We start from the raw sequence: 26,880 nt of genomic DNA on the forward strand, positions 1-26,880 counted from the left end.
CCTGGAGCCTGCTTCAGATTCTGTTTCTCCTTCTATCTGGCCCTCCCCTGCTCACTCTCTCACTGTCTCTCTCAAAAATAAATAAACATTAAAACAAAATTTAAAAACGATAGAGGAAATCAGTGCAACCAAAAGTTGGTTTTTTGGAAAGATCAAGAAAATTGACAAACTCTTAGGTAGATTGATGAAAAAGGGAACAGGAGATAAAGCTACCAAAATCATGAATGAAAAGGGAACATTACTAATGACCTTACAGAAATTTAAAAGATTATAAGGGAATACTATGAATAAGTTTATGCCATCATAGTAGATAATTTTGATGAAATGGACAGATTTCTAGAAAGACACAAATAATCCATACTGACTCAAAATTGTCTGAATAACTTGATAACAAATAATGAAATTGAATTAGTCCTGAAAACTCTTCCTACAAAGAAAACTCCAGGCTTACTTGGCTTTACTTGTGAACTTTATCAAATATTTAAACAGGATGTAATCCCAATCTTTCACAAACTTTCATAAACTATAGGAGGTATTCCCTCCCCACTCTTTCTATGCATCCACTCTTACTTAGTTGAACAAAAACCTCACAAAGAAATCTACAGACTATGGACTCCTATGAACACAAACACAAAAATTCTTAAAATCCAAAAATACCAAGTCCAGCAACATATAAAAAGGATTACACATCATGACTAATTGAAATGTATCCCAACAATGCAAGTTTGGTTTAACATTCAGTAATTATTCACATAATGCCATAGTAATAGAACAAAGGTTAGAAATCACACATCACCTTAATAGATTGAGAAAAAGCATTTGAGAAAGTTCAACATTGACTCATGAAAAAAATTCTCAACATCATAGGAAAAATCTACAGGTAGTATCATATTGAATAGAGAAGAACTGAATGCTTTTCTCCTAATATCAGGAAAAAGGCAACATTAGCAAGTTATTTCCATAAAGACTTAGAAAAAATAACCTAGATTATTAAAAAAACTATTAAGTCCATAAGAATGTTGTGTTTTCTTTTTAGCTAAATTGCTTAAGGTCAGTTATTTTCTTTTAGAGTATAAATGTGTATCTCTTTATATGTTAATGTTGAATTCTCTGAATAAATAATATAATTAAAAATTTAGCATTAGAATATTATTTCCATTTTCCACTCCATAAGTCTTGTCCATATTTTTTTCACCATCTCTAATAATGCCCAGAGAATTGCAGAGCTATTTTTAAGGGAACTGGACATCATTCAAATCAAATTCTGTTGGTACAAATCTTTGCTTATCAAAATTTAACACCAACAAAATAAATTTCTGAGTTTCCAGTTCTTGGAAACTATTTTCATTGTGACATAAATTCAAGACCACAGATGAATTTGTATGGTCCCTTGAAGTCTGTTTCCGTTAGATGTTACCCGAAGTACCTCAAAGAACCAAATCTGGGCTGGGAACAGGGGAAGGGGTGGTTTTCTATGGTGGTTGAGTGTTGATGTTTGGTTGGGGGCTATTTGTGTTTGGCTCATAGGGGCCATGGGTTGGAATTGGGCTGGTTAGGTATAATGTGTAAAAGCTGAGACGATTGCAAGGCAACAAGCATGAATGCAGGTTCAAACTCTAACTTGCTCTGAATGAGGAGGGTGAAAGAAGAATGGAGAAAGAAAGTGACATTTAAAAAATGATTCTTCCCCTTTCCTCTGAAAAGAGAGATGTCCCCATTTGAGAATAATATTTTTGCCCAGGTCTTTTTGACAGCACTTTTCCATCTTGACCAGAAACACATGAGCTTGTCATTTCTCCTTCTCCCTAGGGGTTCATATTTGAACCTTCCCCACCACCATCACCATATTTAATTCACAGAACCTGTATCAATTGTGGGAGATGTTGTTGTTCTGTTATTCTGGGGAATACAAAAAAATAGACTGGTACATGGCCACTGACCCTGCAGAATTTAGTCTTTATTGACTTTGCAATTATTTTTGAGTTATGCTATTGTGCACATGCAAACATACCCCAATTAGAGGACAAAGTGAACACAAGACAAGCTCTAGAGGGTGCAGTACAGACGAAAAATTTTACGGAAGTTCACAGGCAGCCTGTGGGTATCTACTTGAGCTGATGTATTCTTGCAAAATTTCACGCAAAAGGGAGAATTTGAGCTACACCTGCAGGCTGTGTTGGATATTGGAAGTTACTTGAATGACCTTCAATAAGTTGAATAAATGGAAACAAGATTTCTATGTAAACTTCTGTAACTCTTTGATTTTGCTTTATTTTTGAAAATAGGGGGCACCTGGGTGGCTCAGTTGGTTGAGTGTCTGACTTTGGCTCAGGGCATGATCTCCCTGTTTGTGAGTTTGAGTCCCGCATTGGTCTCACTGCTGTCTGTGCTGTCTGTGCGGAGTCTGCTTCAGATCCTCTGTCCCCCCCCCCGCCCCCACCTCTCTCTGCCCCTCTCCCACTCGTGCTCTCTCAAAAACAAAATATTTTTTAAAATGGGACGCATCTGCATCAGGATCTTGTTTCAGCATGATGAACTACTAGTATTGATGAGGGTGGTTGCACTGTCTGTTCTGATTCCATAGTGGTAGGTCCAAGCCAAATGGGAGGAAAAGCTAAAAGAACTTGGAGAAATTCTTTCCCTCTCTTATCTAGGATTAACATAATATTTAGATAAACATTTAATATTTACCCCCTCTCTCGTCTTTTATTCCTTAACAGTTTCAAAATGGGTATGGATAGGCTCCATCCAAAAAAAAAAAAAAGAAGTTTCCTCTTCAAAGCTGTCTTTAACGCCATAATGTGTGTCCAAAAACCTCCTTCGGCAATGTTCCCTTCCTATAGGAAGCACTCACCCCTGGAACATATAAACCTTGCCTCTTCCCAGCTTCTACCTCCCTGGCTTTCCCTTTGCCATTCATGGAACTCTATGAATATCTCTCATTTGGTATCATTCAGTTTTTGTCAAATAGTTATGAAACTCATTAGTGATTACTTTATAAAATTTTTTTATTATCTTTAATAATATCCTGTTCTACTCTTGTGATTCTAGGGAGTTTTCATTCCAAGAAATGAGACATTTATTTTTTATGTTGCTAGAATCCTTGCTTTTTACTTGTATATTTCATTATCATTTGAATTACTTAAAAAAAAATTTTTAGTATACTTAACATACAGTGTTCTGTTACTTTCAGGTGTATAATATAGAGATTCAACAATTCTACACATTACACAGTGCTCATCATGATAAGTGTACTCTTAATCCCCATCACCCATTTCTCCCATTCCCCCACCTGAAATCATATGGTATTTGTCTTTCTCTGATTTATTTCCCTTCACATAATACTCCCTGGATCCAGCTGTGTTGTTGTATTGGCAAGATTTCATTCTTTTTTATGGCTGAATAATATTCAATGCTATATACACACCCCACATCTTTTTTATATGTTCGTTCATTGATGAGAACACTTGGGTTGCTTCCATAATTTAGCCATTGTGAAGCTGCAGTAAACATAGGGGTGCATGTATCTTTTTGAATTAGTGGTTTTGTATTCTTTGAGTAAATAGTAGTGGAATTACTGGATCGTATGGCAATTCCATTTTTAATGTTTTGAGGAACCTCCATACTGTTATTCACAATTGCTATACGAGTCTGCATTCACACCAACAGTGCCTGAGAGTTCTTTTACCTCCACATCCTCAACAGCACTTTGTATTTCTTTTTTATTCCAGCCATTCTGACAGGTATGAGGTGATGTCTTACTGTGGCTTTGGTTTGCATTTCCCTGATGATGAGTGATGTTGAGCATCTTTTCATGCGTCTGTTGGCCATCTGGATGTCTTCATTGGAGAAATGTCTGTTCATGTCTTCTGCCCATTTTTAAATTGGATTGTTTTTTTGTTGTTGAGTTGTAAAAGTTTTTTGTATGTTTTGGATATTAACCCCTTATTGGATATATCATTTACACATACCTTCTCCTATTCAGTAGATTGTTTTTTTGTTTTATTGATGGTTTCCTTCACTATGCAAAATCTTTTTATTTTGATGTAGTCCCAAAGGTTTATTTCTGCTTTTTTTCCCTTGCCTGAGGAGACCTATCTAGAAAAATCTTGCTATGGCTGATGTCAGAGAAATTTCTCTGTGTTCTGTGTTTTCTTCTAGGAATTTTATGATTTCAGGTCTCACATTTAGGTCCTTAATCCATTTTGAGTTTATTTTTACATAGGTTGTAAGAAAGCGGTCCAGTTTCATGCTTTTGCATGTAGCTGTCCAGTTTTTTCAACACCATTTGTTGAAAAGATGGTCTTTTCCCATTGCATATTCTTGTGTCCTTAGTCATTGATTAATTGGCCATATAATCATGGGTTCATTTGGGGGCTCTCTATTCAGTTCCATTCATCGGTGTCTGTTTTTGTGCCAGTACCATACTGTTTTGATTACTACAGCTTCGTAGTATATCTTGGGATCGGGGATTGTGATACCTCCAGTTTTGCTCATCTTTTTCAAGATTGCTTTAGCTATTTGGGGTGTCTTGTGGTTCCATACAAACTTTACGATTATTTGTTCTGGTTCTGTGGAAAATGCTACTGATACTTTGATAGAAATTGCATTAAATCTGTACATCTCTATGGGTAGTATGGACATTTTAACAATATTTGTTGTTTTAGGCCATGAGCGTGGACTATCTTTGCATTAGTATTCAGTTTCTTTCATCAGTGCTATATAGTTTTCAGAGTACAGGTCTTTCTTTTCCTTAAGTTTACTCCTAGATATTTTATTCTTTTTGGTGCAGTTATAAATGGGATTTTTTTCTTCATTTCTTTTTCTGTTACTTCTGTTAATGTATACAAACGCAATGGATTTCTGTATGTTGATTTTGTATCCTGCAACCTTACTGAATTCATTGATCAGTTCTAGTAGTTTTTTGGTGGAGTCTTTAGGGTTTTCTTCATGTAGTGTCCTGTCATCTGCAAATAGTGAGTTTTACATTTTTCTTACCAATTTGAATGCCTTGTATTTCTTTTTGTTGTGTGATTGCTGTGGTTAGGACTTTCAGTACTATGTTGAATAAAGGTGGTGAGAGTGGACATTCTTGTCTTATTCCTGATCTTAAGGGAAAAGTTCTTAGTTTTTTACTGCTGAGGATGATGTTAGCCATTTTTTTAAATATATATATATATGTATATATATATATATATATATATATATATACATATATATATATACACACACACACACACACACACACATATGTTGAGGTGTGCTCCCTCTAAACCTACTTGGTTGAGAGTTTTTATCATGAATGGATGTTGTACTTTGTCAGATGCTTTTTCTGCATCTATTGAAATGATCATATGGTATTCTTTCTCGTTGATGTGATGTATAGTGATTGCCTTTTGATCTGCTAGTAGGTGGCAGAAGTTATGATTAAATTAATGTCTATGTTCTAGTGAACAGAATGGAAGTAAAGTGAGATTAATTCCTCCCAGTATTGGTTGTTCACTGTAACTTTTGCAGGAGCAACTGTTCTCTGACCCTTCAGTTAATTACTGTATGATCGCTGAAAAATGAAAAATTCCTAATTACTCCTGTTTCCCTCACTTAGACTCTTTTTCCCTTTTCAGTACTTGTTTAGGCACTTAGTTTGAGAGGAAGCAAGCCACATATCACAGGCTGAGAAATCAGGTTGCATGTTGTAAACTGAATTCAAGTGATTTCTGTCAAAGGCTACAGACAGGGAGGAGTGAAATCACAGGCTTTCCTCTGTAAGTGTCTTTCGGATGATTATGTTTCAGGACTGCTGACTCTTTGTGCACACACGTGGCTACATTTTAGAGCAAAGGCCATTATTTAAACCCCTCTTGAGCTTCAGGCTGAGCACTGTAAATACTCCATTAACTAGTCCACTCCAAATAAGGGGCACCTAGATGCAGTCAGTAATCGAGAAAAACACATTACCAACAGATTGTACTTGGCTCTGAGATTATAATTTCCAGAACAAAGATTAAATGTCAGCTCTCTCTGTGCTTTTTTAACCAGTGTAAACTAAGGGAGCCCCTAGCACAGTCACTCCACAGTAGAACAGGTGATATTGGAGGCCCTGGAAAGTACAATTATTTGAGATGCTTTAAGACCTGTATGAGTTTATTGGAGAATAAGCCTTGCCTTCTGAAGGTGCTTGGCAAAGGGTTAGTGGAGATTAGCAAAGGAAAATAGTGTTCCTTCATATGTACTCCTCAATCGCAGAGAAAGCATACATTTTTAAAGCAACTTAGCTTAATTTTTATGTCAGAGCAAAATTACATAGAATGCAAGGCACAGATCTTAAGTGGCACCATTTGATGAGTTTTGATAAATGTGTACATCCACAAAACCAGCCCTGCAGGGCAAGATACAGAACATATTCATCACCCCAAAATGTTCTCTCCTGCCTCCTTCCATTCAGTCTCCATCCCCCATAGGCAGTCATTTTTCTGATTTCTATCACCATAGATTAATTGTATCTGTTCTTGTGCTTCATAAAAATGAATCATACAGTATAAACATTTTGTTGTGTCTGGCTTCTTTCAACAAAATATTTTTTTAGAAATCATCCATGGTGCTGCCTATATCAGTAGGGTTTTTAAAAAAAAATTACAGAGTAGTTTTCTGCTTTATGAATATAGCATAATTGATTTATCTGTTTTCCTGATAATGTACCTGTGAGTCATTTCCAGTTTTGGACTAATAGGAATAATGCTGCCAGAAATACACAAGCTCATCATTTCTTCTAAGTAGTAGACTGTATTCCTGTAAGTTGTTAATAATTTTCTCTTATTCTTTTAACGTCTGCATGACTTGTAGTAACATCCTTTTTTTAATTGTTTATATTGCTCATGTATGTTTTCTCTTTTTTGTGATCACTTTTGCTAAGGGTTATACATCTTATTCATCTTTTCAAGGAACCAATTTTGGCTTTGCTAATTTGTCTCGCAGTTGGGATTAAATAGAAACATAGAACACTCGGAGCGGATGTGTGTGGGTGTGTGTGTGCAGGTACATGCCCACACAAGTGTGTATGTTAAGGAATTTGTTGAAGGGCTTTGACCTTACAGAGTAGTGGGAGCTGGTTTAACAGTTTCTCTAAGTCTTTGTGTCTGACCCTGGAGCTTGAAATGCAGGCTAGGCAGCCAAGAAGTGAGGATATATGTTAACTAGAGTAAAGTAAGAACCTGCTGGAACCCAGAAGACTAAACTGGAGTCCATGATGACAATAGTAATACCTCTTGTTTTTATTTTTTGCCTCTCACCTTGGGATGTGGATGTTCTATAGAAACTGGGGCCCTTTGGGGCGCCTGGGTGGCGCAGTCGGTTAAGCGTCCGACTTCAGCCAGGTCACGATCTCGCGGTCCGTGAGTTCGAGCCCCGCGTCGGGCTCTGGGCTGATGGCTCAGAGCCTGGAGCCTGTTTCTGATTCTGTGTCTCCCTCTCTCTCTGCCCCTCCCCCGTTCATGCTCTGTCTCTCTCTGTCCCAAAAATAAATAAAAACGTTGAAAAAAAAATTAAAAAAAAAAAAAAAAAGAAACTGGGGCCCTTTGCCTTGAAATGAAAGAGATTTGGGTGGAAGTAAATCATTACTGCTCTAGCTCCTAGATACCAAAAAAAAAAAAAAAAAAAAAAAATCTGTAAATAGTCACACTGACAAAAGGACTGTGTAGGAAAGGGGTTGACAAACTTTTTCATAAAACACGAGATAATAATAAATAGTTTAGCTTTGTGGACTGATGATCTCTGTTACAGGTGTTTGACCCTGCCATTGTAGTGCAGAAGCAGCCATAGACACTGTGTAAATGAATGGTGTGGTTGTATTTCATTACAGTTTATTTACCAAAAAAAATCCACAAAAAACAAACAGTGGACCGTGAACCATGGACCAGATTTGGCCTCTAAGCTGTAGTTTGCTGTCCCCTGTTGTAGAGATTTTGATATACCTTTTCAACTTAGCCCAGTCGGCCTAGGGTTAATATTTATTAACTTTGTGTTTAGTTCCATTAATCCTGTACCCTTGGTTCTATTGTTAAATATTTTACATCTTCAGATGTTTTTAATTTATTTTTTAAGGTTTATTCGTTTTTCAGAGGCAGAGAGACAGAGTGTGAGTGGGGGAGGGGCAGAGAGAGAGGGAGACACATAACCAGAAGCAGGCTCCAGGCTCTGTGCTGACCGGGGCGGAACTCAAGGACGGCGAGATCATGACCTGAGCTGAAGTCGGACGCTTAACCGACTGAGAACCCCAGGCGCCCCTACATCTACAAATGTTTTAAACCTCACTATACCCTATTATGACTTTCGTATTAGACGGTCAACTGATAAAGAAATTAAGGGAAGGAAAAAATGATAGTCTTTGATATTTCCCCCGGTAGTAGCATTTATGATGCTTTTCATTCCTTTCTATGATTCTAATTTCCATTTGATGCTATTTTCCTTTCAGCACAGAGAACTTTTTTCTTTCTTGCTTGCCATGCAGGTTTGCTGGGGTGAATTCTCTCATCATTTACTTACCTGAAAATGGCTGTTGCGGGGCCAGCATTTTTCAAGGGCAGAGATAAAGAATGCTGGTAGAAAATTCTAGGTTGATGGTAGTTTTCTTTCAGCACTTCAGAAATACTGTTTCTTTATTTTCTGGCCTCCATCTTTTTCTGATGAGAAGTCAGGTCACATTTCTATCTCTGTACCCTTTTATGTAATGTGTCTCATTTTTCTCTGCTGCTTTCACCATTTTATTTTTGGCTTTTAGCAGTGTGGTGCTGAGAAATGTCATTGTTTTTGTCTTTATGTTGCTTGTGTTCCATTGAGATACTGGATCTAAAGTTAATGTTTTTCACCACATTCGGAAAGTGTTCAACCATTATTTTTTAAAGTATTTTTCTTCCCCATTTTGTCTCTTTTCTATAAGTGTTTTCTCCTTAGTTTTTATTGTCTTCTGTCTTTCAGATTGAATAATTTCCATTTGTTTCCAGTTGATTGATCCTTTCTTTTGCATCTCCAAACTGTTGTTAATTCTGTTTTGTGGATTTTTCATTTTAGGTGATGAACTTGTCAGTTCTATTTTTGTCAGTCTATTTTTTTTTAAGTGTTCCTTTCTTTGTCTTTAGTCATATTTATAATAGCCACTTTAGTTTCTTTGTCAACTGCCACACTTACATCATCTTGGAATATATTTTTGTTTACTGCTTTTCTTGACTTTGGTTCACTTTTTCCTGTCTCTGCCTGTATACTAATTCTTTATTATATATTGGACATAATAATGATACATTGTAGTGTGTCTGTATTCTGTTATCGTCCTCAGAAGAGTGTTGATTTTTGTTCTAGCAGGCAGTTAAATTACTGACTTACTACCTTGAACTTACCAAGACTTGATTTTATAGTTAGTTGGGTATGCCTGTTTCAGTTTTTTTCCTAGTCTTAGGAAGTATTAAGTCCTGGAGCTGATGCAAGGACTTTCTGGGGTTCCAGTGGAAGGCCCGAAATGTTAACCAAACCTCTCTGTATTGTGAGGATTCAAATTCAGACTCCCCTTCAGTAAATAGCAGCTCAGCCTTTGAATACCTTTAGAGCTTTCCATGGAGTCTCTCCTACAAATGCTCTCTTATGGGGCAATTCAAAGATTTCAGGGTAGTTTACGTGCGGATTTTAGGGCTCCCCTTCTTTGGTTCCCTCTTTCTGGGAATATCCTATCTCAATTTCTGGCTACCCTGATTGCCCAAACATAATCCTAAGACTGTAGCCTTTTACTTACCTCCTAGTCATCTCTCACCACCCAGACTGAGAGGTCCCCCTCAGGGGCAAAGTGATATAAATGTGGATCTTATCCAGGGCAGTGCAGTTCACTTCTTTTAAGGATCAACTTCCTTCTGTCTACCCCTTTTCCTTACTCTTCATTGTCTTGTTGTAAGTATTACCTGTGGGAAGATTATGCCAGGGTAAGCTTCTCTACAATTGCCAGTATATAATTTCTCAGTTTTGTTTTATAAAAAACCCGAAGTTAAATTGATCACCTAGTTACTGCCCTAGTAGGACAGTTTAGCAGTCTGCCACGGCCAGCAAACAGTTGGAGTTGTTTTCCTATCACTGCTCTGAAGTTCTCCTGCCCCTTGGTATGTATGTCAGGTCTTTTTTGCTTTTGATACAACAACCACCATTTCTAGGTTGGCAAGGAGAGTGTGCCCCTCCCTCTGCCCTGGACACCTTGGCTAGGGAGTAAGTGAGTGAGTGCAGTTTGTTTTGGATACTGGCATGGTGAGACGGGTCTTCTGAAGGAGATCTTCAAGTAGTAATCCCCCCACTAGAAGATGAGAACCCTCAAAGAACTGACTGAATTAAAAATGAAAATTCCAGTCTAAGGATAGACCACTTCCTGAAACAAATTCCCAGGCATTTGAAAACCTTTGAGTTTCATTTACTAGCCTTTTCTATTGAGTAAATGAATAGGATTTCAGGGTAACACAGTATTTAAGAATATGCACATTACTCTTACAACTTGATAATCTGAGTATCCCTGTCCAAATTTACATGGTCTAAATACCAGGCATGATTTCTTTCCACAGGAAGAAAAACCTACTAAGGGCTAAGAGAGGTAAAAGGAATTAAGTTGTAAGACAGCCTCATTTTTAAGAGACCTACCTAGCCAAGCACCTTTCTAACAGGCATGGTGTGTAGGTTTCATGCCAATGGCCTAGCGGATTTCATGCAACTCTGGGTAAGTCAAATGAGACCTAAAAATTAAGCAGCTCTCAGCCTTTCTTCAAACTTACATCCTCAGTATTCTGGGACGTTAGCTTCTTTTTTGATTTTCAGTTTCTTTTTCCAGTAGCCCAAACTTACTATCGGGGTGTCATCTTAATTCTAAATTAACTTATAATTTATTTTTCCATGCTAAAAAGGGAGAAGGGAAGCTATAACCAAGAAACCAAAACAAAATGAAAACCTCAGTTCCTATGAGAGAGTGAAAATAAAAATTTATCTTGATCGCCTATGTAAAGAATAATCAAAATACTTCCTTGTTGCCTGTAGATGTCTTGGGTGTCCAATTAGAATCTCTGTCCTTTATAGCAGCTGCCATAAAGGCTTGTGACAGGCAATTCAAAAAAGGGTCATTGTGTAATGTGGAAAGAAAACACCTATTTTTGACAGTTGGTACAATTAAAATAGCCTAGCCCATCTCCCACAGTTACTAACTCTGTATTTCTTCCCTTTCTTCAATTTCAACAAAGAAATAAACACACACTTGCACACGCGCGCGCGCACACACACACACACACACACACAGTGTAAACATTTCTCTAGTTTCCTAAGAAAACCCAAACTCCAAGCACCTTTGGCAATTTGAGAGAACAGTCAGAAACGTGTGAGCTTTGCTTAAGTCACCTGTTTTAGATGAAAAATGGAATCACTTGTATTTGGAGGAGATGAAGAAAGGGGCATACACTCCACACTCCAGGGGCATGCTTCTGTTCTAACTGGGGCGTTATGCTTTCTTTCCTCTACCAGTAAACTTCATATGAGAAGGGCAAGTTATTTTTTTTTCCAGTAAGCAAGGGCTGTGTGCTACCTGGCTTATTGAAAAAAAATAGGTGTAAAAATCACTTTGGGTCCCCAACCTGAGTATTTGATGTAGTTTTGCAAGCATAATGTTGAATTTTTAATGACTGTCACCTACTTTCCAGCATATTTTCTTAAACATAAATTGACGACCGGGGATGCACCCAAATCTGTCAGTATGGTATGTTATTTTGAAAAATATTACCTACTGAAACTTTATTTCCTGGAAATATGACATCAGTATAATTTTTTTCTTTTGTTGTTTTCCTTTTTATTTCTTTTGCTTTTCATGTATTCTCCCAATTTAATGACTGCTGTGCTCATTTATTGTAACTCTGTGTGTGTGTGTGTGTGTGTGTGTGTAGTACCCATGTGGAATATTTTATGTCCCTTATATTATTACTTAAAATGCTAAAGAACATTTTGTTGCAGAAGAAATGATAGCAGAAATTAAGTATAAACTTACAGAATATGGCATTTGCATAGAAATGAATACATGTAGATTTATGCATAAAGAGAACTCTGATTATCCAAATCAAATTGCAAACTCAGTTTTATTTTCTAATCCCAGAGCTATTAGAATATATAGTGCATGCTGTTGTGCTATTTATTTCAAAAGACTTGAACTTTTTTTCCTTCCATAAATCCACAGCATTTTTATCACTGCCTGTATCTCACACTCTCCCAAACATTGTGACATAAAATGAATCAGAGATGGGCAACACAGACATAAAGTGTATGCAGACAGTAGGACAAGGGTATTGAGCAAATAGATGAATTGAGTGAATGAGAGCTGGTGTGGGGACGTTTCTGTGTGTTGGAGGCAGTCTCTCTTCCTCATGGTCTTATCTCCCTCGGCATTCCACATTTGACTTTGAAGGTGTCCTGAGGGTGACGTGAAGCAGTAGAATGAACACCAGGCATAGTACCTGGCATGGAAGTGGTAACTCAGATGTAGAAGGTTTTGCTGACTTTATTTATTGCATGAGGAAATGTAGACTTGTGATGGTTCACTAACTTGCCTAGGTTGTCTAGCTGGTCAGTTGTAGAGAGATATTCCCTGCTGAGGTCTCTTAGATGACCCTTCCAGCCCTGCCCTTTACAGTACAAATTCTTTGCTCACCTTTTCTACCATTTCCATGGCTGAGGCTGTGATGTGGTCAAGTACTTGAAAATAACAGCGTACAGGAGTGCTGCTCTGTCTTAGGATGTTTTACCATGCCTCCTCCAGGAACAAGTTGCTTCCTAGTGAGAAGACATCCAGCATGGTGGCCATGATGGCATTTTTTGAGAGGATTAATCTACCTTTTGAAGATTAGAGAGCACAGGTTTTTATGGCTTTATAACTTGAGAGGCTGATGTCTTGTCCTCTTAAAAATACCTGTGAAAATTTGCAAAGGATTTACTACTTACTTACAAAGTAGGCACTAGTGAGAGTTTAATTAAGTGAAAATGACATTTTCAAGGGCAATTTAAGAAAGGCATTAGAAACTGCTATCATTGAAAAGGAGGGGTTGAATCTTGACTACTGTCTTTATAGACCCTGTGTTGGAGAATATCTTGAGTTTCCTGACCAGCAAAAGACACATTTTGACTCCTTGATGACAACTCACTTTAGATATAAACTCTTTTCCTGAAGACTTCATACAGTAGTATCTTTTAGAGTGCTATGGTCAAAATTTTATTCTTAAACTATGGCTGGTGCCCCCTTAAAACTTTTTTTTTTTTTTATTTTGTATTTTTCAGCATGTTGCTTCTCTACTCAGAGACTGACTCTGAATTACTGCCCCACACCATTCTACCCAACTTTGCAAGTGTGTGCAGCCATCCTCCCTTTTCCTGTGGACGCGAATTGTGTTCTCCTAAGCTGGAATTCACGATTTTGTAGCGTAACGTGCTACAAAAGCTTGCCCTTTCCAACCTTATTTCTTGTCCTGCGTCCTCTGCTTTAGCCAACTTGGTCCCCCTTCACCCTCCCCACCCTCTCAGACATTGATGATTGATTGGTAATGCTTATCCACTGGGGATGGACTTGCTTTTTTGGTAGAACACTCTGGGAGTTGGAATGTGAGATAAAAATCTGTTTTCCATTTCTGGCCTTTCCTCTTCTTGAGTTTCCCTGCCTTATTTTACCATTTAGTCGACTGGTTCCTAACGGTGGCTGCCCATTAGAATCATCTGAGGTGAGGGGAGCATAAAAAGGGACAGTGGCTGAAGCATTCCCCAGACTATTTAAATCAGAACCTTGGGAGGGTGGGGTATCTTATTAAAAGCTCCCCAAGTGATTTTAATGTGCAGAGAGGGTTAAGAAGGACTGATTGATTCTGTGATCTTGGCCAAGTTACTTAATCTCTCTGGGCCTCAGTGTCTTCTATGAAATGAGGATTACATGCATTTATTGCTTGGGCTTCCTGGGAGGAGGATGTGAGATAATGCACGGGAATGAATTCTAGGAGGGCGTAGTCGGCGTTCTGTCCACGTTGGCCGTTGCTATTGCTGTTCATCTGTGTGCTCAGCTCTCACATTCCCTCCTTACTATTCCTACTTGTACTTTAAAGCTCAACAGAAACCTCACTTGTTTGCTGATGACCACACATACAAATTAAGCTCCTGTAACACCGAGACCTAAAAATGAGTGTTCAAATGAGACGGGGTGGTTTCTGTTTCATGTGATAACCCAGTAACAAGCAGTCCAGGCCTGACGGTGCTGCTCCGCACCGGCCCTTCAGGACTCCTGACCCCCATGTTGCCGGGCCGTTGCGTGTCCATCTTCCAGCCCACAGGAAGTGGGCCAGAACTATAGATTCAGCCACATGGATTGGCCTGAAGTTGGAGGTTGCTGACAATTTCCTCTCCCATCCCATCTCTTTGACCTGAACAAAGTCCCACTGAGCTACAAGAGAGGCCCTAACTGGGTGGCCAGGTGTTCAGCTAAACGGTGGCATGAAGGGAGATGAGAACTGAGAGAAGGGCAGGGGGCCTGAGAAGTCTAGGCCACTGCACTCAGCTTCTTCCTCTTCTTGCCTGCACATCTGTGGTCTGTTGTTGCCAGACCGTATTCTGTATTGCACAGTATGTTAACTACCCTTTCTGTTTTGTGAGTTTTAGTTAAATTCTAGACTCCCTCGAGGTAAAGGTGGCTTTGTATTCCTGCAGACACACTTCTTAGGAGGGTGCTAAAAGCATTACAGATGCTCATGTAGGTGCAGTCTTTGTTGAAAGAACCAGTGGCAGATTTTTGTTTTTTTTATGATTTTTTTTTTTTCAACGTTTATTTATTTTTGGGACAGAGAGAGACAGAGCATGAACGGGGGAGGGGCAGAGAGAGAGGGAGACACAGAATTGGAAACAGGCTCCAGGCTCTGAGCCATCAGCCCAGAGCCTGACGCGGGGCTCGAACTCACGGGCTGCGAGATCGTGACCTGGCTGAAGTCGGACGCTTAACCGACTGCGCCACCCAGGCGCCCCGTTTTTATGATTTTTTGTAACAGGTTTATTGAGATAATTTGCGTACCATACAATTCATCCATTTAAAGTATACATTTCAGTGGCTTTCAGTATATTCAGAGTTGTGCTACCACATCACCACAATTTTAGAACATGTTTATCACCCCAGAAAGAGATCCTGTACTGTGAATTTTAACTACCCCCTCCCAACCTCTACTTCCCCCAATTCTAAGCCACCACCAATTTACTTCTCTCTCTATAGATCTCCCTATTCTAGACATTTCATATGTATGAAATTATTTGTCTTTTGTGACTGCCTTCTTAGACTCAGCTTAATGTTTTTAAGGTTCATCCTTGTTGTCACATGAAGCAATATGTCATTCTTTTTTATGACTGAATAATAGTCACATGGCTATGACACATTTTGTCTATCCATTTATCACTTGATGAACATTTGGGTTTGTTGCCACTTTTGGCTCTTAAGAATAATGCTACTGTGAACATTTGTGTATAAGTTTTTGTGTGGACAGAACATTTTCATTTCTCTTGGGTGTGTACCTATGAGCGGAATTGCTGGATCAGATGGTAACTTTTATTTTTAGCTTTTTAAGGAACTTCTAGACTGTTTTCCCGAATAGCTGCACCATTTTAGATTACCACCAGCAGTGTTTGAGGATTCTGATTTCTGCACATCCTTGCCAACACTTGTTACTATCTGAGTCTTTAATTATAGCTCTTTTACTGGCTGACATGCTATCCCACTGTGGTTTTGATTTGCGTTTCCCTGATGACTAATGATGGTAAACTTTCTTTTTCTTGTCAGTGGCAGATTTTCTGCCCACTACACATATGTGCTCCTAGGTGTGTGATAACTACCCTTTTTTTGCCTGGATATTCCTAGGAATCTGACATGTTTTTATCAATAGAAAGTGCCCGGAACATTATCAGAATGGAGGGTGGTGTGTGTGTGTGTGTGTGTGTGTGTGTGTGTGTGTGTGTGAGACATTCTTTTAGACTTGGCCTCTCACACTGGAAATCTTATGCTAAGGTCCTCTTTTTAATTATGTTTCACCAACAACATGGAAAACGTTATTAATGGTGACTTAAAAGTTTGTTTGGCAGATAACCCTGAAAAAAACCACAACAATATTGCAAGAGGGTATGACAAAGGAGAGCATAAATACTCTAGGATTATTTGGCTGTTACTGTGTTTTCATGGTCCTCACAACTGCCTTCTTTTTCCATATTGGTTCCATTCTTGAAAAGTACCTGGAGAAGCTGTACATTGAATATGATTTTCTCATTGACTTGCATGACGCCCACAGCATTGGTGTGTGGGCAGTCCTGAGGCTCTCGGTGTTGAGCAAGTCCATAAGGTCCTTGGAGGTGTAGCAAGGAGTAAGAATTTGTCATTTCAGTCTTCATTATTGACTTTTGAGATTCCCTGTGCAGAACGTGAAGGTGGTGGTTATGGTAGTGGTGGGCCTTTTAATAGCTGGGAACAGTGTGGTGGTAATATCTTGACTAGATGATAGAGGCCTGGCTTGAACATGTAGCATACCTTGCATATGGGAGATGCTTAATGAGTTTTCCTTAATCACTGGATGAATAAAGCACTTCATCTCTGTAAACCTCTGTAAAACGCATCAGGAAACATCAGCAATTTGCTGATAGGGCTTCAGAAGTCCTTTGCAAAAATTTCTGGTACAATGATTGTATTTCTAGCTTCCCAAGTTAAAAAACAAAATACACACCATTCTTTTCAAGGTGCCCAGTATATATCCCTCAGGGTCTGTGAGTGAGTTGTGTATGTTACCCACTGTTGTCCCCGGCTCCTTTTGGTGGGCAGAGAGCTTCCTGTTCCCGTGAACCCTGGGGCTGGAGTGACTCAGTTATAGAAATTAAATCACTTTTTTTATAATGCCAATGTAAAGTGGCCCTTAATGAATATTTGCCAAGCTGAGAATGACCGGTGAGGTCATTTTTAATGGGAGATTATATTTCACCATGGCTGATTTCTGTCCGATTTATTGCTATTAGCTCCTGAAGCCAGGCCAGCTGATGGAAGTGCTGGCAGGAGTTTCGTCTCCAGGCTGAGAGCAGAGATGGAGTCTGTTCCCAGATGGCGAGGAACAGCTGGGCCAGTGGCGTGCACACGTGGGTGCTCTGCAGGGGCCATCTGATAACGGGGGCTGCATGTTCCTATCAGGTGTTCTGAGAGAAACACTGCCTTGTCCTACACACAAAATGCAATCACTGGAGACCCTTTATCTTTTGAGAGGAAATATATGTGGGGTGCCTTTTGGCGGAATCGAGCCCTCACTCGTGTAGATGGTTATCTAAGCTTTTGGCAACGGAAGTGGACGAGGATACTAAACTCAGTTCCCTAAAACTTCCTGGGGTGAGGTTTCTGAGATTTTTTTTAACCTACTTTTTTCTTTACTTTCCTTCCCCCTCCCTATAAAATAGCTCTGAGGGAATCAGACATCCTTAACCTCTCAGATGCATATTCAGTTCTAGATCCAGAGTTAATGGTACTGTTGTATAAGTATGTTCTCCAGTGTTCCACACTTGAAAACAAGTGCCATTTCAAACACTAGTCATCCTTTTTATAATTAATATACAGAAAACTGTGTGTTGACAGAGGAAGCTGTCTTCTTGGTAAGGTCAGCTTTCACTCTGAAGTAACTGTTCTGTGTGGGACTCACTTATGACCACCTCCCCCTCCCCTTCTCTGTCCCCTCCACGTCCTCACTTTATCATCATTGCCTAGGATTATGGACTCAGGTTTCTTATATACAACGCCACCTAGGAGCCTTGATAGAATCAGGATTAAGGATGACACCTAATTACAGCCTCCTCTTTTTTTTTTTTTTTTAAATATATATGTATATCTCTTGATTTCTCTCTTGTTCAGCAGTAAAGAGCAGTTATTAACTTGAAGTTAGCATCGGTGAGTGTTTCATGAGGCAGCATGGTTAGTAGTTGACGATGCTTTGAATAAGCACACGACAGTCTCTCCGTGTATGTGTGTTGAAGTGGGCAGCTAAAACAGAGGGATCCTTGTACGGTACCCAGTGAGTCTTACATCGGATATAAAATGTAATGACATACATGCTGTATTTCTCACAAAACTTATAAGCCTCTCTTTTTAAAATCCAGTAAGGTTGGGGCGCCTGGATGGCGCAGTCGGTTAAGCGTCCGACTTCAGCCAGGTCACTGTCTCGCGGTCCGTGAGTTCGAGCCCCGCGTCAGGCTCTGGGCTGATGGCTCAGAGCCTGGAGCCTGTTTCCGATTCTGTGTCTCCCTCTCTCTCTGCCCCTCCCCCGTTCATGCTGTGTCTCTCTCTGTCCCAAAAATAAATAAACGTTGAAAAAAAAAAATTTTAAATCCAGTAAGGAGCTATCAGTAATTCACATGGGGGATAGGCCATGTCCTGCTCCATGCGTCCGAAATGACTCTTCTTTGATTGCTGCACCTTCCTGCCATTTTTCCTTATGTCAAACCCAAATTCCTTTGCCTTTATTGATGTGTAATCCAGAACTTGAAATGCTTGGTACAGTTACTAGACATGAGGATTTCCTACCCCCTTTCTTCTGTCTCTCTTACTCCCTTCTCTGGAACTTGAGCTTTTCACTCCTTTGTTATATTCGTCCATCTGTTTGTTGATAAGAGTTCTGTGCATCTGGCAGTGTGCCAGGTGCTGTGTTGGGCACTGGGCCAAAGCACTGAGGGGCCTGTCCTGCTTTCCAGGGGGCTGGCTCAGGTAACGTGTATCTTGCTCTGTCATATGAGGACCCTCCACCCCCACACCATGAGGGCGCAGCCCATGTCTTGTAGGGATACAAGCTTTGACATTTCAGCACGTGGCAGGCAGCAGGCGTTTGAGAGACAGTCCTGGTGACTGTGGGCTGAGTTTGGAGGTACATGCTGAGGATTTTAAAGTTTCCCCTTTCCAAGCTATAAGATGAGGTCACTGCCTTCCTTTTCAGGAGGCTGTGGTTAGTATAAAATGTAACCATGTATGTGCCAGCACCTTAGGAAGGCAGGTGATACCTCCGGGGAAGTTAGCACCCGTTTTCATTTCCTACATCACCTATTTCTGTCCTCAACTGTCTCTGAGCCTGTCTGTGCCCTCCTTCCTTCCTCAGAGGCAGGCAAGCAGGAGTAAAAATCCTCAGTGTGTCTGATTCCATCTCTTTGTCTCTGTTGCTTCCATGTATTTATTGAAAGTGCCACTGTTTCAGCACATCTCTCCCTCAGCGTATATGCCTATGTGGGGACTGTCACGGAGAACTTGACTCCACACTTGACAGGGACACCTGCTCTGTGTGTGTTTATGACCTCTTTTGCCACTTCTGTTCCTCCTGCACATGTGTTGTTCCTGAGTGGTGAGCATCTTTGAGCATAAGAAAAGGGTTTTTTTTTTTCTTTTCTTTTTTTAAAAAAAATTGTTTTTTACATTTATTTCTTTTTGAGAGACAGAGAGCACAAGTTAGGGAGGGGCAGAGATAGAAGGAGACACAGTATCCGAAGCAGGCTCCAGGTTCTGAGCTGTCAGCACAGAGCCTGATGCGAGGCTCTGACTCACAAACTGTGAGATCATGACCTGAGCCGAAGTCGGACGCTTAACTGACTGAGCCACCCAGGCACCCAGGGTTTTCTTTTTTTCTTAATGTTTGTTTATTTTTGAGAGAGACAGAGTGTGAACCAAGGAGGGGCAGAGAGGGAAGGAGACACAGAATCTGAAGCAGGCTCCAGGCTCCCAGGTGTCAGCGCAGAGCTCATTGTGGGGTTGGAACTCAATGAGCTGTAAGATCATGACCTCAGCCGAAGTTGGATACTTAACTGACTGAGCCACCCAGGTGCCCCAAGAAAAGTGTTTTCTTAGGTTAAACCCAATATCCAAGCCCCTGCTGTACTGTGTGGGTCCAGGTGACTGATACAACAACACAATTTTCACGCCTAGGCCGTCTGCCTTTTGTGTAATACCTGGTTGACAATGCTATACGGTCAGTGCAGAGGTGAAGTCTTTGGTGAAAGACACGCTTGGGCTGGTTTGGGAGGGTAAGGGATGAAACTGAATCCTGAACAGTAGTCAAAGCTGAGCTTCTTTTCTTACATGATCGTCTTTCTTTTCCCCTTGCCTTTTTACCATGAAAAAATTTGACACTGGGAGAAAGAACCTCAGGTGAATGTCAGAGAGAAGAAGCTTCCGGTAACATACTGTGGCAGAATCCAGTCCCTTTTTTGAAAGTGCTTAATATATAGTAAGCTAAATCTCCCCTGAAAAGCGGTAACATTAACCTTTTTTGACCTGAATTTTTGTTTTTTAACCAACCTTATATTGCAGGGTCTTTCTCTAGGTAGCAGTGTCTTCTGTGTACAGACTAATAAAACGTCATTGAATGAGTTTTCGTCTTTGTGATCGAAACAAAACGGGGAGCTTTCCTCTTAGATGTGCTGAGACCCCTTAGGACCTGGGAGGTGATGGGGGGTTGTGCTCAGTTTCCTGGGAATCAGGTTACTGGTGGTTGGATTTAGGGAGTAGCTCCATCCCTCCCTGGGAAGGCCAGCACTTTCTATTTCTTCCTTTCATGGATCCCTCCAACCCCAGAGCCTCAAGCCATTTAACTCCACTTCTGGACGGCATTGCTTATGCAAACTCGTCACTCTGTAACTAAATAGAAAACCCGTCATAAATTAATGGAATTGCAAAGAAAACCCTTATGGATTAGTTGACGAACTGCCAGGTGGAAGAGAAGGAAAAACGCTGCTCCAGCACAGGTCTCTCTGCTCAGTCTGGTTGTCCGTGAGCTGAAGAGTCAGCGGGGAGAGGCGAAGCAGGTGCAACAGGTGTGTTTATTCAGTCAGCCAGCACTTACTGAGTGCCTGGTGATGGGGCATGGAGACATAACGTTCCCATCACCGCCTTACATCCTAGGAGGCAAGTGGGCACATGTGGAGGAAAGAACGAGATCACTCACTGCTGTGAGAGAGACTTGAGAGGGAGGCAGCACTAAATCCTAACTAAATTCTGGTTTGGCATGGGAAGGAGGGATTGGGCCTAATTCTTCCCTGGGTGAATCTTGGGCTGGGTCTTCAAGGGCGGGGCTTTAACCAGGTGGCGAAAGAGTAGGGGCAGAGGAGTGTCTGCAGGAGTCCTCAAAAAAGTCATTTCATCAGATCTTTGCAGCAACTAGGATCCTCATTTTGTGACTGTCTTGGCATAGCAAATATAGGGGTCTGTGCCTGTTTTTGAAAACAAAGTTTTATTGGAATACAGCCACGCCCATTCATTTTCCTATTATATGTGGTTGCTTTCCTGTTATAATCCACAGTGGCATAGTTGTGGCAGAGACAGTGTGGCCTGCCAAGCCTCAAATATTTACTCTCTGGTCCTTTGGAGAAAAGGTTTGCCAACCCTTGGCATAACATATTGTTATTCCTTGAAACTCTTTATGGAAAGGACCCACGCTGTCAGCAACCAGGCTTTCCTTGCAGGCCTTCGTGGACTTATTGGTTTATGTTACCATCTGGTGATTTCTGTTCACTCCATGGTACCGTACCTCTAACTCTATAGTCTCTAGTTTCCATAATTTCTGGCTCTGGATGTCTGGAACTGGTGTAGTGCTTATAGTGTGTGAAAGAAGGGGGGAATTTCTCTGTAATCATCCCTCTAAATGTCTGATTGCCCCGACCCCCAGCTGTTTCAGACTCTGCTGTCTTGGATCCTGTGCTATTTATTTGCTTGGTAAATGTTACCAAGCAAAATCAGAGACAAAAATAGGATAAGTAGTCACTGAAAAGTGCCTCTGTCCTTTGGTGAGGCATTTGTTAGTGGATTCTGAGGCTGGCTGTCCCCTTACAAGTGAGAAAGGAGGAGAGCTATAGGGAGATGTACCACCTCAAGCCTGCATTTATCTCAAAAACGCAGAGAATGCGTTTCTAGAAGATCCGTGCTTTTGAAATATTGCTTTCTTAGATAGAGTATAAGTGGCATGGAATTATATAGTGAATGCCAACTTTTTAAGCACGCACTGTGGTCTGTGGTGAGAGTCAGCTGTTGGGAGTGCCAGACTAGATTTTGCACAAATATTAACTTACTTAATAAGAGCTGGATGAAATAATGGTACAGTTATTTCAGTGCTACAGACAGAGAAACAGAGGCTCTGACAAGCTAAGTATCGTCCATGTTCACTACTAAATGACACTGCCTCCAGTCCATGAGAAGGAGGGTATTGATTTTATGCTGTAGTTATCCAGGTGGCGGGTGGAATGGTGATGAGAACACTGAATCAAGAGGTGAAGAATCTGTTTCAGACTGTCAGAGGAACTAATTTTCAAGGGACAGGTACAATTTCTGTTTTAGCCCCAGCAGCCACCAACATTGTTTGAATAGCACTGTCAAACAATACTGTAGTTTGGGATCTAATTTCTCATTAGTACTTTGAACAGAAAATTGTCAGCCATAAGTAATCGTGGCATTTTCCAAACGTGTCTGGAAAATACAGTTGGTCCTCAAAGAGAAACATGTAGTTTTAGAGCTGTCCCAGTTTCCAGCTAAAATGATCATTCCTAAACATAAGGCTGATCTTAACTATTCCTTTCTTAGAAGCCTTCAGTGCCCTGCCCTTCCCTTCCCTCAGCTTAAAGTCTTTATCAGGGCAGGGACGCCTGGGCGGCTCTGTCCATTAAGCATCTGACTTTGGCTCAGGTTATGATCTTGTGGTTCCTGAGTTCCAGCCCCACAACGGGCTGTCTGCTGTCAGCACAGAGCCCACTTTGGATCCTCTGTCCCCCTCTCTTTTTGCCCCTCCCCCTGCTCACTCGCTCAATCTCTCTCTCTCTCTCAAAAATAAACGCTTGAAAAATAAATAAAGTCTTTATCAGGGTGCTTGCTTGAAGTCTTTCTGGTTTGGGCCCTGCCTGATTTCCTTTCTGACCACTCAGTACCTCCCATTTCTGCATTCGACTCAGTGCGCGTCCTTGCATTTGGAGCCTGTTCCTTGAACACCATCTCTACCTTGCCCCTTCACCTGGCATACTCCTGCTTCATCTTCTTATCTCCACTAAGATGTCACTAGATCCAGGAAGTCATCTTTGACCCTAGAGACTGGGGTGGGTGTCCTTCCCTTGGCCCGCCCCAACATAATGTCTATTACACTGTTGTTCAGTGGTTTACTTGTTTGTCTGTGGTCCACCACTAAACAGCAAGCTTTTTAAAGGCGTTCTTTTTTGTTCTGACTCTTGTCATCAAAAGGAATAGGAATCCCCTAGAGCTAGCTAATAGAAAGGGAGTTTACTGTGAGGAAATATTTGAAGCATAAGGAGATCTTTGCAGAAATGTAAGAACCACGTCCAGAAGATGCTGTACCTTGCTGATGTGTCTGGTGGCTTTCTCCTCCTCTATACTACCGTTCTATTTGCCTATTTTTTGCCAGCTTCTCAGCTCAAGCACATGTCACGAAGGTATTCCTGACCTCAGTTTGTCTGCACAACCTGACATGTTCCTGGTGGTCCCTCCCAATCTCATGGCTTCATCTCCTGCTCTCCACTTGTTTGGTTTCTCTTACCAAGTTGCAAATTTCCAAGCAAACCCTCTGATTGGTGTAGCTCACCCGTTCAGGCTGGGCCACATGCATCATAGGTCTCTGGCCATCCTACAGGTGGGCTGTTCTTGGGCCAGGTCCTCACTGCAGACCAGCTGGACCTATTGGCAGCTGGAGAGCTTCCACAGGTCAGAGCATGGCTCCCAGTATAGACTTCCTGTTTCTGTTTCTTTCCCTGCCCATTGCTTACAAAGATGGTAGGTTTGTGTTTCATAAACTTCATGGTATCCTTTGTTCTGTTTCATCTTTACAGATATCATTAATGGAGCTCAAGAAAAATGTGTATTGCCTCCTATGGATGGCTACCCCCACTGCGAGGGGAAAATCAAGGTAAGGCCCAAGTAATGTCTATTCATTCCCTTCACCTTTTGTCTTCACTAACACCCTCTTCCTCTCCTCCCCTCCCCTCTCTCTAACTCCCCAGCAATACAGATGGCAAGCAAGCCCTTTAAGGGAGTCATCGAAGGGATGCCTCAATTCTGCCAGTTTGGGGCTGTGGCCATGACAACCCTTGTGTGCTTATGCCAACTTCATGGGGTCAGTCCACAATGGCTCTAACTGGTCAGAGTGAAAGAGCCTGGGCCACTTCGGGCTCCTGCTGTGTCTTTGAAGCTGCCTCCCCCTGGCTTCCCCAGCCTCCAGCAGGTGATCCTTGAAGGGCCATCGACAAGGAGCTGCCATTATATAGAGCCCAACTTCCCTCTCCCCCAGTCCCCAGGCCCCCCTGCGACGAGGTCTCCAGATTGTGATTTAAATGTCACATTTGCATTTGCAGCTGAGTAACCTGAGACATTTGGACACTCTTTCACTCTTAGGATTTTTTTTTTAAAAAGTTCTTTTTATATGGCCTGCCCTGAGGGAGACCACAACCCTACTCACTAGTTTTCAGAGAAAAGTCTTGGTTCCAGTGTATGCTTAGGATGGTGAGCGCAAACCCCAGAAGCATTAACATGGTTCCTCTGTGGGACTCACACATGCCATGCACACCTTGCACGCCTGCTCTAATTCACGCTGTCTGTTCCAGGACCTGTCCTGTGGCTTATGCAACTGTAGCTCTCTGGGCGAAAGGGGTTTTGATTAGGCAGTTGCTTTTGATAAAACTCGCCTGGCCACTGCCTGTCCTGGGCTTTACTGCCTGGTGGTCTCACGGCCTTCCTCCACCCTGTGCACCTCTGCTAAGGCCCAGCTCAAGCCAGCGTCTACCTGTGAATCATCTGGAAACTGGGCATCTGTTGTCCTGACCTCAGCTCACTGACAATGAACCTCAGGCCCCAGTCTGAGCCATTCACTTCTCCTTGCCCTTCATAGCCTTCTCTGTCATGGGATGTACAGGGCCACCGAACACGGTCTGCTTGTAGATGTCCTTACCTGGCTCTTGTTGTTTCAGTGGATGAAAGATATGTGGCGCTCGGATCCCTGCTACGCAGACTACGGAGTGGATGGGTCCACCTGCTCTTTCTTTATTTACCTCAGTGAGGTGAGTTACTTCTTTGGCTTCAGGGTGTGGAAGTAAGTGGTGAGCCTGTTGTACAGCCTGAAATTTGTGTATTGTTTTTACATGGTGGACCTGTCGTTCCCTTCTTTAATAGGTTCCCTGCTCTTTAATAGGGTGATTTTTTTTCCCTTGAGGGGGGAAAAAAAAAAAAAAAAACCGGGCTAATGTAGCTATTTACATTTTCTTTCCTCAGTTAAAAACGATCTAGTAAAATAGGGGCACCCGGATGGCTCAGCTGATTGAGCATCTGACTCTTGGTTTTGTCTCAGGTCATGATCCCAGGGTCATGGGATCAAGCCCCATGTGGTTCTCCTGGCTGAGCCTGCTTGAGATTCTCCCCCTCTTGCCCCTCTCCCTTCCTCCCTCTCTCTCTCTCAAAGTAAAAAAAAAAAAAAAAAAAAACAATCTAGTCTAATACATGTAACATAAAATTTGCCATCTTGACCATTAAGTATATAGGTCAGTGGAATTAAGTATATTCATATTACGATGCAACCATCACCACCATCCACCTTCTGAACATGTCATCTTGCAAACCTGCAACTCTACCCATTAAACAATGACTCCCCATTCCCTCTTCCTCCTGTCCCTGGAAACAACCATTGTAATTTGACTTGTGACTACTCTGCTTGTGACTATTCTCATTATTCATATAATTATACAGCATTTGCCTTTCTGTGAGTGCCTTATCTACGCATCATGAAATCAAGATTCATCCGTGTCATATTATAGCGTATGTTAGGCTTTCCTTTTTTTAAAGCTGAATAATACCACATTATATTATATACCACATTTTGCTTATCCATTTATCCATTGTTGGATATTTGGGTTGCTTCTACCTTCTAGCAATTGTGAATAATGCTGCTATGAACATGGCTGTACATCTCAGTCTTTGAGACCCTGCTTTCGGTTTTTTTGGGTGTATATCCAGAAGTGGAATGGCTGAATCATATGGTAATTCTGTTTTTATTTTATTGAGGAACCACGACACTTCTCCAAAGTGGTTGCTCCATTTACATTCCCACCAGCAAGTCATGAGGCTTCTAGTGTCTTCACATCCTTTCCAGCCCTTGTTGTTTTCTGTTTTTTGAAGTAACCGTGCTAATGGATGTGAAGTGGTAACTCATTGTAGCTTTGGTTTGCATTTTGTTTTAAAAATTTTTAAAGTTTATTTATTTGTTTTGAGAGTGTGTGTGCACGCAAGAGTGTGTGTATGTGTGTGAGTGTGTGTTCAGGGAAGGGGCAAAGAAAGAGGGAGAGAGACAATCTCAAGCAGGCTCCATGCTGTCAGCATAGACTCTGATGCAGGGCTCGATCCCATGAACCATGAAATCATGACCTGAGCTGAAAGGGATGCTCAACCGACTAAGCCACCCAGGCGCCCCTGGTTTGCATTTCATTGATGATCAATGATGTTGAGCATCTTTTCCTGGGCTTTTTGGCTGAGTTAGCAATTTGCTTACAGGCTGAGTTATTTCCTTTTACCTTTTTATCTGAGCTTCTTTTCCATTTCTACCCTTGAATTTAAATTGCAGCTTATTTTCTTTTAAGTGTTGCAGGACATTTTACAGACCATCTGAAATTTGTCCCAGGCTTTGATGATTCTCATGTCACCCTGGAGAAAATGGTGGACGTGGGGTAGATTCAGGACCATATGGGGACAAGTACAGGGGAAGAACTGAGTAGGGGATCAAAAACTGGCTTCCCCTCCACGCTTCATGGACAAAAGCAGCCCGAGGGGCTTGT

The 26,880-nt window shown here is 41.2% G+C and overlaps 1 protein-coding gene across 6 annotated transcripts in view; it reads left to right on the forward strand.

Annotated features, from left to right (window-relative positions):
• The window catches only part of MGAT5 (alpha-1,6-mannosylglycoprotein 6-beta-N-acetylglucosaminyltransferase), a 339,575-nt gene that overhangs the window by 172,486 nt on the left and 140,209 nt on the right, over positions 1-26,880 (forward strand). For 3 of the 6 annotated variants that reach the window (XM_045479603.1, XM_045479604.1, XM_045479605.1), the window contains exons 5-7: positions 17,068-17,184; positions 23,893-23,969; positions 25,027-25,116. In XM_045479603.1, coding sequence (XP_045335559.1) covers positions 17,068-17,184; positions 23,893-23,969; positions 25,027-25,116 — 284 coding nt within the window. The remainder of the gene's footprint in view (positions 1-17,067; positions 17,185-23,892; positions 23,970-25,026; positions 25,117-26,880) is intronic. The other 3 variants (XM_045479607.1, XM_045479606.1, XM_045479608.1) reach the window with 1 other exon arrangement.

This window comes from Leopardus geoffroyi, chromosome C1 (genome assembly GCF_018350155.1).
Source record: "Leopardus geoffroyi isolate Oge1 chromosome C1, O.geoffroyi_Oge1_pat1.0, whole genome shotgun sequence".
NCBI lineage: Eukaryota > Metazoa > Chordata > Mammalia > Carnivora > Felidae > Leopardus > Leopardus geoffroyi.